At 41.3% G+C, this 15,416-nt stretch overlaps 1 protein-coding gene across 1 annotated transcript; it reads left to right on the top strand.

The window, feature by feature from the left end:
- The first annotated feature begins 3,159 nt into the window (after positions 1 to 3,159).
- MINAR2 (membrane integral NOTCH2 associated receptor 2) lies at positions 3,160 to 15,102 on the top strand. The gene is made up of 3 exons (XM_075854792.1): positions 3,160 to 3,285; positions 5,153 to 5,395; positions 14,923 to 15,102. Exons 1-3 carry the CDS (start codon positions 3,160 to 3,162, stop codon positions 15,100 to 15,102), a joined length of 549 nt encoding a protein of 182 aa, XP_075710907.1.
- The last annotated feature ends 314 nt before the right edge of the window (positions 15,103 to 15,416 follow it).

Here is a 15,416-nt window from a genome sequence, read left to right as displayed (position 1 = left end):
TGGGGGAGATCCTCTTCCTCGATACCTAATTCAGCACATTGTCTCCTGTCGTGGGTACGGAAAAACTTCTTCCATTTCAATTTTCTAACGAACAAGTTTAAGTCTTTTACCCACGAGAAGAGATCAAATGTATGAGTTGGAACGAATGATAACCCCTTTCCGAGGACTGCAATTTCAGAGTGGGATAGGATTCTATCAGATAAATTGACAATTTGCATCTCATCGTTGCTATGTGAACCCGCAGTAGCTAAACATCCCTGGGGTCCATTTGGAGGTAGTCCATAATGGGGTGGCTTCTGCCTAAAAAACCACCCCCCTAGTGGAGGCTCTTCCCCTATTTCCCCCTCTCTGCATGGTACGCGGATTAGCCCTGCCCTGAGTTCTTTTATTCCGGGTAGTACGTAATGAGTATCTTTGCGTATCGGTGTCGGATACATCCGGCTCAGAGGAAGACAACTCTGTGTCTAATTCCCGATATCCCGTCTGTTTGACGCAAAATTCAAAGATTCTACCCTCCCTAAAATCGGTAGTGTCGCGGACGAACTGAAAGTGCTTCCGTTCTTTGATATGTGCGGTGTACTTCTCAATGGCCTATTGGAGTGCAAGTTCTTTTCTCTCAAAGTCAGCACTGCCAGAATTGTTTTTGACATGCTCTATTCCCTCCTTCAGCTCCCTAGAACTGCGTACCAGCAAGTTTCTCTCCTCCTCCAGCAGAATACTCATAAATCTAAGAGACGAGTCAATAGACTCCTCCCATTTCGCGAGTAGCTCCGCCGATCGAAGCCTAACCGCTGGAGTGAGTGAGATTCTAAGTCCCCTTGGTACAAGGTTATTTTTTAAATAGGTCTCGATGGTTTGAACCTCCCACCATGACCTAATGTGGTCCTTATAAGTTTTGGTAAGGTGTTTAAAGGCCCTGTTTACACTGAGATTATGTGACTGCCGCACAAACTCACTCTCCGAAAACACCTCCCTCGCATCACACATCCAGCTATCGGTGCTAATGTCAGTAGTGAGAAAGCCTGCCATCCCCCCTCTAATATCAAAAGATAGAGAGTATAATTTTAATTCACAAAAATATGGGTGTGGTAGGTATACGTTCACTTGTATTGACTTATATTTAGAACTGCCTGTGTAAACGTTTTAAAACAAATTTTATTAAACAAAATTCATTATTGAAAAAATGTAGGGCAAAAGTTGCCAAAGAAATCAGCTACAGGCGTTGGCAAGCAAATCCGGATTGCACACAATAGCTTGCGGGGTGTGAACATGTAGTCAGCACCAAAATAGAAGTACCTAGCATGTAATAAACACCCCACACATTCACAGCTGCTAGGTGTGCTGGCAAAATATTTGAATGGGTTTGCCTGCCACAGATATAAAAAGACCACTTCCCAACGCGTTTCTGCACCAAGTAGGGGAGCGTCCTCAGGGGTATATCTTGTCTTATTAATCTTTATTGGTAAAGGGCCGGTCAGCATGTATTATGCTGTTTAAATTTCAGTTACGGCACGTATGAAACATCTGATGTCGGTCCCAACACGCACCGGCAGAACACTGGGATCTTATGCACATCAAGCCCCACCTCCCTGGCCGGAGGCGTGATCGAGCCGCACCAATCAAAACACAAGGCGTCAGAACAGACGCCCATTCGATCAGCCGGCCCCCTGGTAACCACTCAGCCAAAGAGATCGATGCAAACAGCATCGTTAGTAACATGGGGGGAGCCAAAGGCGGCCGAACCCAGCAAGACAACATAGCACCAAACTGAACGCTGTGATACAGCAAGGGAAACAGAATCGGAAAATGACAGCCCGAAGGCCGTAAATGGATGCGCGTACAGCACAGAGTAGAGAGCCAGGACGACATAGACGCCGGCATCAGTCACCGACGCCGAGGCACAAACATACCATAAAGTACGCACATCAAGATCCAATTAAAAATGCAGCAAATACACCGCATAGTAACATAGGCGAGTCACAGAGAGAAAGCACGAATCAGGCCGATAAAGCGAGCAAACCCCCCCCCCCCAATAAAAAAATAATAATAAAAAAATAAAAAATAAAAGAAAAAATGTACAAAAAAAAATTATATTTATATTTGTTGAAAAAAAATAATTCTGAGGTAAAGCTACATCTTATTGAAAAATAATGTAATTTTTCATTTTCACTGCCCAATTCTAATGAAATCTATGAAATACCTGTGTGATCAAAATGATCACTACACCCCTAGGGGTGTAGTTTCCCAAATGGAGTCAATTTTGGGGGGTTTCCTTTGTTTACACTGAAGCAGCACTGCACACATTAAAACCTCGTTCCAGGCTGCCAACGTTTATATACGTGACAACTGTGCGGGGCATCAGCAGTTGGAACGTATGTAGCCGTATGGCTGTCGTGAAGGGGTTAAGGAGCAGGATTTTTTGGGGGGAATTACTTAAAAATAATTCCATATATAATGGGGAACATGTAAACGATAAATAGTATTTCGCAAACAATTGAGTGATTTTTTAGACATTTATCTGGTTTACTTGTTCAGGTTACATACATAGATTAGCCACTAATATCTTGTATAATGAAAAAAATATGTGCTGCTAAGGGTATGTTCACACGCTAGCTGTCATTTAAGGCTGAAATGACAGCCTGTTTTCAGAAGAAAACAGCTGCGTCGTTTCAGCCGTTAATGCTCCTCCTCGTAATATACGAGGCGTCTGTGACGCTCGTATATCTTGAGCTGCTCTTCATTGAGTTCAATGAAGAACGGCTCAAATTACGTGGCAAAGAAGTTCCCTGCACTTCTTTGCCGAGGCAGTCAATTTACGCGTCGTCGTTTGACAGCTGTCAAACGACGACGCGTAAATTACAGGTCGTCTGCACAATACGTCGGCAAACCCATTCAAATGAATGGGCAGATGTTTGCCGACATATTGTAGCTCTATTTTCCGGCGTAAAACGAGGCATAATACGCCTCGTTTACGCCTGAAAATGGGTCGTGTGAACCCAGCCTAAAGAATAAAGTTATTCTGAGTGGAATCTACGTAGACTCGTGGAGAATTACAGTTTCCTTCACCTGTGAGATCCCATATGAATAATTAATACAGACTGTATTCCACAACAGATGTAGGCAGGTTGTATAGTTCACCTCTTGCAATGAGCTGGAAACATGGATCTATCTGTATTGCCAAATAACAACCATCCAGACAAATTTCTTCGTTTAGATGTGAACAGTTTATTCACAAATTCTGCTGCTTTACACGCAAGGCAATGGCACAACAAGGTTTATCTACAGGTGAGTACATACTGGAGGCCATGTAAAAAAGAGTCAGTGGAAGGAAATGTCCTAATTCAGTCTTCAGAGATGGAGCGTTATTCTTGTGCCGTATACATAAAACTAGTCTGAGACAGTTTATATTGTTTTGTATTGTTATTTATCATACATTATGAGACATTTTTATAAATATGTTGCATGGTTTAGACATTTTGTGGGACAAAAAGAATATTTTCTGTTTAAAATGAAATAGTGATGTTTTCAATGTTCTACTCTAAGAACTGTACAAGTGCGTTCAGATGTTGTAAGAAATACAAGGTACTATTATTACCTTATTATTAATACTACAGAAATACTGAATTGATGTTTAATGGCATTGTATTTTGTGCATTATATTCCTTCTTTTGTTTTTTTTTTGTACTTTTCTGTTCCTGTCATAGTCCGAAATACAACACAGTAAAATGTTAACCCTTTAATGACCAGTCCATTTTGTCCCTTTCTGACCAAAAGTTGTTTTTTTTCATAGTCACATTTAAAGAGCCATAGCTATTTTTCCGTCGACAAAGCCATATGATGGCTTGTTTTTGGCAGGATGAGTTGTATTTTTCAATGGCACCATTTTGATATACATTTAATTTATTGATTAACTTTTATGAACTTTTTCTGGGGGAAAGAAAAAAACAGCAAAAACACCATTGTTTTTTTCCATTTTAATTTACATTGCTCACCATGCAGAGTAAATAACCTGTTACCTTTAGTCTATGGCTTGCGAAAATTAAGGTCATATCAAATATGTATAGTTTTTAATGTTTTGCTACTTTTGCACAATAAAAACACTTTTAAACAAAAATAATTTGTTTATACATCGCCGCAATCCAAGTGGCATAACTTTTTTATTTTTCTGTTGATGTAGCCACATCTGGATTTATTTTTTGCGGGATGAGATTTAGTTTTCATTGGTACCATTTTGGGGATCAGCTTTTAATAAATGTGTTACATATTTCCGCTGGCCATACGCCACATTCGTGGCATAACAATCTTTGTGACAGAAAAAGCGATGATGTAAGTACATTTTATTTTTATCTTATTTTATTGTCTGATTGGGAAGGAGGGGATAATCTGATGGGTTTGCAAAGTACGGGGGCATGGTCCTCTACTTTACTACGGCTCACAGACTGAGATCTACACCAGCTAGGAGATGGCGTACATTTTGCTATTTTTCTGGCATAAACTGTAGTAACTCTGTTTGCTCCCCAATATAATTTATGCCTGACCCCTTTTGTTAAGCCTGCCCCCTTTTTCAAATGCAGTGAGAGCGACGTAAAATCTGCAACAGTCACAATTTTTACTGCAAATTGCTACTTTTGGGCCTTTTGCGACTTTTCCTGGAGATCAATGGTAGTTTGCTAATGACACACATGAGGGATCCGAATGTGGTCAGATGTCTTTCTAGCGTCTTATCGGTGAGACAACTGTTAATTTCATATATCAGTATGGCTATAACTGGATATACACATTGAAGCTGCCCATGTACTGTACCACAGTGTATTAAAAGGAGAACCTGTCTTTTTGCCAGGGTATACTACCAAAGTAATTTGTATATTTTTGTACGGGGTATGAATAACACACTAAAATAATAGTGATAAAGGTGATTGTGAGAGAAAAAAGTCAAATCAAAAATAATCAGGATCGATAGATTCTATGGCAGATGTAACAGTTTTCCCTCTAAAAGACTGTTCCTTTAAACACAGTAACCCATAGCTACCTCTTGGATTAAACCAAAATATTTGTTGTATAAATGTAACCTAAGGGCATTATACTGACATAGGACAAAAGAGTGATTAATCCTATAATTCATTTACTTGTTGTTTTATTTATTTGGCAACAGAGAGATTCAACCAATGTCAAAGAACCTCCAAAGTCAACAAAGATGGGCAGCCCAACAGTACTTGACAAAACACTGGTTGAACATTTTACTCCAGAAATACTGAAATGTACAATTAAAAGTAACCCACTGTACATGGATTTAGCAAAGGAAGAGAGGATAGAAACAAAGAAAAAACAACCATCGTGGACCATTCAAGATTATGACCGGCAGTCACCAAACCCAAGAATCTCTATCTACATGAAGGTATGTTATTGGAAACTCTGTTAGTTTACTAAAATGTAAAAATTGCCACGTTCACACGCAAAATCATCTGCAAAATCAGATTATAACACATCTGGATGTTGTTACAGATTTGAAACAGATTCATGGCAAAATCTGCAGCGGAAAATTTTGACTAAGAATTTTGTTGTAGTATCCAGATAATTGTACTTCTACATTGCTAGACTTCTGGACACAAACATTCTTGATATGTGTCATATGGATAGATAGATAGATAGATAGATAGATAGATAGATAGATAGATAGATAGATAGATAGATAGATAGATAGATAGATAGATAGATAGATAGATAGATAGACGATAGAGGGCCAGCCTTAGAAGAGTGCGACCTGTGAGTGCCCAGAATGTAGGGGGCACCACTGGGCTCTGACTCTGCTCTGTCCTCTGCTCCTCCTTACACACACAGAGGAAACAATAGCCAAGGAGCAAGAACAGAGAAGGGAGCTCCGCCCACAGTCCATCCTGCAAGAAGCCTGTGAGCCTGTCAGCAAGGAGAGATGGTAGGTGTCTTTGTGCATCTATGTTTGTCTGTGTCTCTGTTTTTGTGTGTGTGTGTATATGTTCCAGTATGTGTGTGTGTGTGTGTGTGTGTGTGTGTGTGTGTGTGTGTGTGTGTGTGTGTGTGTGTGTGTGTATATGTGTATATACAGTCAGGTTCAGAATTATTTGGATAGTGACACAAGATTTGGCATTTTAGCTGTTTACCAGAACATATTAAATATACAGCTATATAATCCATATGGGCTTAAAGTGCTGACTCTCAACTTTAATTTAAGGGTATTCACATCCTAATTTGAGGAAGAGTTTAGGAATTACAGCTCTTTAATATGTAGCTGCCTCTTTTTCAAGGGACCAAAGGTAATTGGACAATTATATCAAAAGCTATTTAATGGGCTACATAGGCTATTCCCCTGTTATTCCATCATCAATTAAGCAGGTAAAAAGTCTGGAGTTGATTCCAGGAATGGCATTTGCATTTGGAAGCTGTTGCTGTGAACCCACAGCATGAGGCCAAAGGAGCTCTCAATGCAAGCGAAACAGACCATCGTTAGGCTGAAAAAATGAAGAAATCCATCAGAGAGATCACACAAATGTTAGGAGTGGCCAAGTCAACAGTTTGGTACATTCTTGAAAAACAAATAAGAACGCACTGGTGATCTCGTGAACTCCAAAAGGCCTGGACGCCCACGGAAGACAACAGTGGTGGATGATCACAGAATCCTTTCCATGGTGAAGAAAAACCCCTTCACAACATCTACCCAAGTGAAGAACACTCTCCTGGAAGTAGGTGCATCAGTATCTAAGTCTACCATAAAGAGAAGACATCATAAAAGCAAATACAGAGGGTTCACCACAAGGTGCAAACCATTAATCAGACTCAAAAACAGAAAGGCCAGATTAGACATTGCCAAACATCTAAAGAAGCCAGCAAAGTTCTGGAACAGCATTCTATAGACAGATGAAACTAAGATCAACCTGTACCAGTATGATGGCAGGAAGAATGTATGGAGAAGGCTTGGAACGGCTCACGATCCAAAGCACACCACATCCTCTGTAAAACATGGTGGAGGCAGTGTGATAGAATGGGTATGCATGGCTGCCAAAGGCACTGGTCACTAATGTTTATTGATGATGTGACTGAAGACAGAAGCAGCCGGATGAATTCTGAAGTGTTCAGGAATATACTTTCTGCTCAGATTCAACCAAATGCAGCGAGGTTGATGGACGTCGCTTCACAGTACAGATGGACAATGACCCAAAACATACTGCGAAAGAAGAAGTGGAATATTCTGCAATGGCCAAGTCAATCACCAGATCTCAACCCGATCGAGCATCTGTTTCACTTGCTTAAGACAAAACTTAAGGCAGAAAGACGCACAAACAAGCAACAACTGAAGACAGCTGCAGTAAAGGCCTAGCAAAGCATCACAAAGGAGGAAACCCAGCGTTTGGTGATGTCCATGGGTTCCAGACTTCAGGCCGTCATTGCCTGCAAAGAATTCTCTACAAAGTATTTTAAAAAAACGTTTTATTTATGGTAATGTTTTGTTGTCCAATTACTTTTGAGCCCCTGAAATGAGGAGGCTGTGTAGAAAAATGGTTGCAAGTCCTAAACGTTTCACAGGATATTTTTGTTCAACCTGTTGAACTAAACCTGAAAGTCTAATCTTCAATTGCATCTTAGTTGTTTCATTTCAAATCCATTGTGGTGGCATGAAGAGCCCAAATCATGAAGATTGTGTCACTGTTCAAATAATTCTGGACCTAACTGTATGTCTCTATGTTAGTGTGTATATATGTATGCCTCTGTGTGTTTTTATATATGTGTGGGTATAGTTATCAGAGTGTGATATCTGTTGTGTTACATAGGACTGCAGATAATATCTACTACATTATCTCTACTCTGGATTATCACTGCGTTATCTGTGATGTTACATAGGACTGCAGGTAACATCTAATACGTTATCTGCACTCAGAGATTTATCACTGTGATATATGTGGTGTTACAGAGGACTGCAAGTAACATCTACTACATTATCTTTAGTCAGAGTTACCATTGTGTGTTATATGTGGTGTTACATAGGACTGCAGGTAACATCTACTACATTACCTGTACTTAGAGTTATCACTGTGTGTTATCTGTTTTATTACATAGGACTGCAGGTAACATCTACTACATTATCTGTACTCAAAGAGTTATCACTGTGTCTTAATTGTGGTGTTACTTAAGACTGCGGGTAACACTACTACATTATCTGTTCTCAGAGAGTTATCACTCTGTGTTATCTGTTGTGTTGCATAGGACTGCAGGTTACATCTACTACATTATCTTTTCTCAGAGAGTTATCTCTGTGTCTTATATGTGGTGTACATAGGACTGCGGGTAACAATTACTACATCATCTGTACTCAGAGTTATCACTGTGTTATCTGTGGTGTTACATAGGACTGCAGGTAACATCTACTACATTATCTGTACTCACAGCTATCACTCTGTGTTATTTGTGTTGTTAGATAGGATTGCAGGTAATATCTACTACATTATTTGTACTCAGAAAGTTATCACTGTTATCTGTGGTATTACATAGGACTGCTGGTAACACCTACTACAGTATCTTTACTCAGAGAGTTATCACTGATATCTGTGGTATTACATAGGACTGCAGGTGACATTTATTACATTATCTCTACTGTGTATATTTGGGTATGTACACTACCGTTCAAAAGTTTAGGGCAGGGGTCTCAAACTCGGCCGGGTAAGTGGGCCGCATATAGAAAAAATGGGAAGTTGACGAGCCACATTACTTTCAAATTTGATACAATACAAAATTATTGTTAATCAATTAGTTATTTGAACTACTATAACACTATATTACTATAATAATACCGCTAGGTTTAAAATTTGAGATATTTCTCCACGTGCTTATTTCAACAATCCAGCTTTCCAGTTTAAGTGTTGCTAAATGCAGATGCTGCCGCAGAGTCCTCCGTAGATGCTGCCGCAGAGTCCTCCGTAAATGCTGCCACAGAGTCCTCCGTAGATGCTGCCGCAGAGTCCTCCGTAGATGCTGCCGCAGAGTCCTCCGTAGATGCTGCCGCAGAGTGCCCTCCGTAGATGCTGCCGCAGTGTGCCCTCCGTAGATGCTGCCGCAGTGTGCCCTCCGTAGATGCTGCCGCAGTGTGCCCTCCGTAGATGCTGCCGCAGTGTGCCCTCCGTAGATGCTGCCGCAGTGTGCCCTCCGTAGATGCTGCCGCAGTGTGCCCTCCGTAGATGCTGCCGCAGTGTGCCCTCCGTTGATGCTGCCGCAGTGTGCCCTCCGTTGATGCTGCCGCAGTGTGCCCTCCGTTGATGCTGCCGCAGTACCCTCCGCAGATGCTGCCATAGTGCCGTCAGGGGCTTGCCTAGAGCTGGCGTCCCGGAGCAGAGCCGCTTCTGGCACTCTGCCTGGGATTCCAGCTCTGCTCCTGACATCACTGTCCATATATAGACAGAGATGTCAGGGGCAACCCCAGAGCTGGAGTCCCGGGCAGAGCGCTAGTAGGCTCTTCCTGGGACTCCAGCTGGGCTCCTGAAATCATTGGGACTCCTGCTCTGGGGAAGCCCCTGACATCATTGTCGATGTATGGACAGCGATGTCAGAGGCTTCCCCAGAGTCCCGGAGCAGAGCCGATAATAGAGCTCTGCCCGGGACTCCGCTCTGGGGAAGACCCTGACACACTGTCCACATATGGGCAGCGATGTCAGGGAATTCCACAGAGTCCCGGAGCAGAGCCGACACCAGCGCTCTGCTCGGGACTCCGGCTCTGGGGTAGCCCCACACATCGCTGTTCATATGTGGACAGTGATGTCAGGGAATTCCACAGAGTCCCGGAGCAGAGCCGACACCAACGCTCTGCTCGGGACTCCGGCTCTGGGGAAGCCCCAGACATCGCTGTTCATATGTGGACAGCGATGTCAGGGAATTCCACAGAGTCCAGGAGCAGAGCCGACACCAGCGCTCTGCTCCGCTCTGGGGAAGACCCTGACACACTGTCTATATATGGGCAGCGATGTCAGGGAATCCCACAGAGTCCCGGAGCAGAGCCTGTACTAGCGCTCTGCCCGGGACTCCGGTTCTGGGGAAGCCCCAGACATCGCTGTTCATATGTGGACAGCGATGTCAGGGAATTCCAGAGTCTCGGTGCAGAGCCGATACTAGCGGCTCAGTGTCCCGCGGGCCGCAGATGACAGCCCCAGGGGCCGCATGCACAGTTTTTTTCAATGAAGATAACATTAAATTAATCAGAAATATACTCTATACATTGCTAATGTGCTAAATGACTATTCTAGCTGCAAACGTCTGTTTTTTAATGCAATATCTACATAGGTGTATAGAGGCCCATTTCCAGCAACCATCACTCCAGTGTTCTAATGGTACATTGTGTTTGCTAACTGTGTTAGAAGGCTAATAGATGATTAGAAAACACTTGAAAACCCTTGTGCAATTATGTTAGCACCGCTGTAAACAGTTTTGCTGTTTAGAGGAGCTATAATACTGACCTTCCTTTGTGCTAGTTGAGAATATAGAGCATTTCATTTGTGGGTTTGATTAAACTCTCAAAATGGCTAGAAAAAGAGAGCTTTCATGTGAAACTCGAGAGTCTATTCTTGTTCTTTGCCAAGAAACTGAAGATTTCCTACAACGGTGTGTACTACTCCCTTCAATGGATAGCACAAACAGGCTCTAACCAGAGTAGAAAGAGAAGTGGGAGGCCCCGCTGCACAACTGAGCAACAAGACAAGTACATTAGAGTCTCTAGTTTGAGAAATAGACGCCTCACAGGTCCTCAACTGGCAGCTTCATTAAATAGTACCCTCAAAACGCCAGTGTCAACGTCTACAGTGAAGAGGCGACTCCAGGATGCTGGCCTTCAGGGCAGAGTGGCAAAGAAAAAGCCATATCTGAGACTGGCTAATAAAAGGAAAAGATTAATATGGGCAAAAGCACACAGACATTGGACAGAGGTAGATTGGAAAAAAGTGTTATGGACAGACGAATCGAAGTTTGAGGTGTTTGGATCACACAGAAGAACATTTGTGAGACGCAGAACAACTGAAAAGATGCTGGAAGAGTGCCTGTCGCCATCTGTCAAGCATGGTGGAGGTAATGTGATGGTCTGGGGTTGCTTTGGTGCTGGTAAAGTGGGAGATTTGTACAAGGTAAAAGGGATTTTGAATAAGGAAGGCTATCACTCCATTTTGCAACGCCATGCCATACCCTGTGGACAGCGCTTGATTGGAGCCAATTTCATCCTACAACAGGACAATGACCCAAAGCACACCTCCAAATTATGCAAGAACTATTTAGGGAAGAAGCAGGCAGCTGGTATTCTATCTGTAATGGAGTGGCCAGCGCAGTCACCAGATCTCAACCCCATAGAGCTGTTGTGGGAGCAGCTTGAACGTATGGTACGCAAGAAGTGCCCATCAAGCCAATCCAACTTGTGGGAGGGCCTTCTGGAAGCCTGGGGTGAAATTTCTCCCGATTACCTCAGCAAATTAACAGCTAGAATGCCAAAGGTCTGCAATGCTCTAATTGCTGCAAATGGAGCATTCTTTGACGAAAGCAAAGTTTGAAGGAGAAAATTATTATTTGAAATAAAAATCATTATTTCTAACCTTGTCAATGTCTTGACTATATTTTCTAGTCATTTTGCAACTCATTTGATAAATATAAGTGTGAGTTTTCATGGAAAACACAAAATTGTCCGGGTGACCCCAAACTTTTGAACGGTAGTGTATGTTTATGTATTTGTATTTGTTCCTGTCAGTGTATTTATGGGCCTAAGTGTATGTGTATACAGTATGTGTATGTGCCTGCGTGTGTGTGTGTGTGTGTGTGTATACAGTCTAAGGCCCCATGCACACGACCGTAAAAAACCTCCGTAAAAAACCTCCGTAAAAAACGGACCCATTCACTTTCATTGAACGCGGACACCTTTGCGTAGCACTACGGAAGGGTGTCCGTGCCGCGGAAATGTTCCGGGAATTATGGAACATGTCCGTTCTTTTGCATTTTGCGGGCCGTGCTCCCATGCTTTGTCAGTCGGCGGCCGGTCGTGCCTGCAATCGCGGGCCGTGATTGCGGGCACGGTCGTGTGCATGGGGTCTAAGTATTTATGTCTATATATTTGCCTTTATGTATGAATATATTCCAGAATGTGTGTGTATGTATATTTGCCTGTTAGTCTAAATATGTGTTGTTATGTATGTACAGTATATATATTTCAGTATGTGTGCGTCTATATATGTGGTTAATGTTTGGTTTGTGGAGAGCAGCTATAGAGAATCCCACACAGTGCACCATCCAATCTAAGGCCGGCGATAGATAGATAGATAGATAGATAGATAGATAGATAGATAGATAGATAGATAGATAGATAGATAGATAGATAGATAGATAGATAGATTTTTTTTTTAATTTTGAAAGAAATTCCTTATATTCGGGTAATTAAACGTTTAAAAAACTATTGAGATGTCACAGTGACATGCCAGAAGTTTTGATTTGTGGGGGTCCAAGCATTGAGACCCGCACCGATCGCTAAAATGGAGCGGCAAAAGGACTCGGATGAGTGCTGTGCTATTTTGTTTTGATTGAATTTCCTCAGATGGTCGAGCGAGTGGTGTACGGCCTCATAGACTTTCTATTAAGCCTGTACACAGGCTTGCCGAGGAAAGCAGATCAGAAACGAAGGGGCAAAGCGCTCACCTGGTGGGTGTCTCAGTGCTCGGGACTCCACCGTTCAAAACATCTGACATATCACTATGACATTTCAAAAGTTTCTTAAAAGTTTAGCTACCCTTTAAATCAGGTAGTTTCCTTATTCAATAGATGATAGAATTTCTGAGCTACATTGTTCAACATGCCTAGCTAGCAGATAGTTTATGTATAATGCTCACACGTATTATTTATGTGTTGTGAATATATTTAACCCGTTAGTAACCGCCAATACGCCTTTTCACGGCGGCCACTAATGGGCTTTATTCTGATGCATCAGAATAAATAAACAGAGCAGGGAGCCGTTAAATCTCCCTGCTCTCAGCTGCCAGATGTAGCTGGGATCTGGGGGCATCCCTGCTCGAACGTGTGAGATCGATATCAGTACTGATCTCACCCGTTTAACCCCTCAGATGCGGCGCTCAATAGATAGTGCCGCATCTGAGTTGTTTTGGAGAGAGCGTGGGAGATCCCTCTCTCTCCCACCGACACCCGGCGATAAGATCGGCGAGTGTCTGTGTCTCCGATGGCAGCCGGGGGCCTAATAAAGGCCCCCAGGTCTGCCTGTAGTGAATGCCTGCTAGGCCATGCCAGAGGCCTGTCCGTTTTAAACAGACAGGCAGTAATACACTGCAATACAAAAGTATTGCAGTGCATTATAAAAGCGATCGGAGGATCACATATTAAAGTCCCCTAGTAGGACTAGCAAAAAAGTAAAAAAAAAAGTTTAATAAAGTTAATAAAAAAAATGAAAAACCCACTTTTTCCCAATACAAAATGCTTTACTATTAAAAAAACAAAATACGTCGTTTACTGTGTGGTATAAATAACACAATAACTTTATTCAGCGGGTTGTTGCGATTGCAATGATACCAAATTTTGTATAGATTTTGTATGTTTTACTACTTTTACACAGTGAAAACAGTTATTTTTTTTCAAAATTATTTGTTTTTGTGTCTCCATATTTGAAGGGCCGTAAAGTTTTTATTTTTTCGCCGATGCAATTGTAGGAGGGCTTTTTTTTTTGCGGGACGACTTGTAGCTTTTATCGGTACCATTTTGGAGTAGATGCGACTTTTTGATCACTTTTTATCACATTTTTTTTAAGGCTGGATTCAAAGAGAACAGAAATGTTTACATGTTTTTTTATTTCATTTTTTACGACGTTCACCGTGCGGGTTAAATGATGTAATAAGTTTATAGTTGGGGTCGTTACAGACGTGGCGATAACAAATATGTGTACTTTATTTTGTTTGTTAATGATAAAGCAGTTTGTATGGGGGAAAAGTGGGTTTTTCTTTTCACTTTTTTTTTCACATTTTATTAAACTTTTTTTTAAACTTTTTTACTAGTCCCACTAGGGGACTTCACTATGCGATTATCCGATCGCATTTATAATACACTGCAATACTTATATGCGGTGTATTATGGCTGTCCGTGTAAAACGAAGAGGCATGACCTAGCAGCCATTTTCTACAGGCAGAGACACAGACACTCGGCGATCTTATCGCCGGGTGTCAGTGGGATGAGAGGGAGCTCCCTTCCCCTCTCCAAAACCACTCAGATGCGGCGCTCGCTATTGAGCGCCGCATCTGAGGGGTTAAACGGGTGAGATCGATACTAATATCGATCTCACCCGTTTGAGCAGGGATGCCCCCAGCCTTCCGCTACCTCTGGCAGCTGAGAGCAGGGAGATTTAACGGCTCCCTGATCTGTTTATTTATTCCGATGCAGCGACGTAAAAAGGCTACTGCATCGGAATAAAGGCCATTTGTGGCCGCCGTTAAAACACTATAGGGCGGTCACTAATGGGTTAAAATGCTATTAAAAATTACAACTTCTCCCGCAAAAAACAAGACCTTATACAGCTCTGTCGACGCAAAAATAAAAAAGTTATAGCTCTTGAAATGCGACGATGGAAAAACTTAAAAAATAGCTTGGTTATTAAGGTTTAAAATAGGCTAGTCATTAAGGGGTTAATTATTTATGGTCTAACTTTATATATATATGTATATATATATATATATATATATATATATATATACAAACATATAGAGGTATATGGGATTATGCATTGGTCCACATTGAGCTTGTTTACTATGCTGAGAATGTACAATCATGTGCAAGAACTTACCTCTGTAGTGTTTAGTAGGCAGTATATGTCCTTGTGAATACTACTTGTTATTTAGACGTTTTTATCAAGGAAATGTTATAATTGTAAATGTTTTGCAGGAGAATCCAAATGATATCCATTACTGGCTAGAAGATATTTATACACCTGGGTACGACTCATTGCTAAAGAAAAAGGAGAAGGAACAGAAGTATTCCAAATACTGTAAACTATTTACATTTTTGGCACTCATAGTTTGCATTCTAATTGCCATAGTAACGGTGACTGTTTTATTTACTTAAAAGTAACATGTTCAATGATATTTTTTCCACATTTTTATATAACTGTAAAAATATCACAAATTAATTTAACATACAGCAGGTACTGTTTTTACAATAATAAAATAGAATGTCAGCATCTGCCTGGGTGTGCTTTGTACATTATGTGGAATATCTTGTTTCACGCCAAAGTGTCAAACTATTCATTCTTCGAAGCTTATGTGACTGCTATTTTTATATATATATATATATATATATATATATATATATATATATATATATATATATATATATATATATAACATTTTGAATAAAACGGCAATTAAGTAATTTTTTTC

This window comes from Rhinoderma darwinii, chromosome 1 (assembly GCF_050947455.1).
Source record: "Rhinoderma darwinii isolate aRhiDar2 chromosome 1, aRhiDar2.hap1, whole genome shotgun sequence".
NCBI lineage: Eukaryota > Metazoa > Chordata > Amphibia > Anura > Rhinodermatidae > Rhinoderma > Rhinoderma darwinii.
Note: the sequence above shows the minus strand (reverse complement) of the source record. Positions and strands in the feature narration are given on the sequence as shown.

Excerpts from the sequence above, each read along its gene's own strand:
- MINAR2 (XM_075854792.1), top strand. The coding sequence starts at position 3,160 with ATGGATCTATCTGTATTGCCAAATAACAACCATCCAGACAAATTTCTT. Across the intron at positions 3,286-5,152 it reads ACAACAAGGTTTATCTACAG|AGAGATTCAACCAATGTCAA; the intron begins GTGAGTACATAC and ends ATTTGGCAACAG. Across the intron at positions 5,396-14,922 it reads GAATCTCTATCTACATGAAG|GAGAATCCAAATGATATCCA; the intron begins GTATGTTATTGG and ends AATGTTTTGCAG.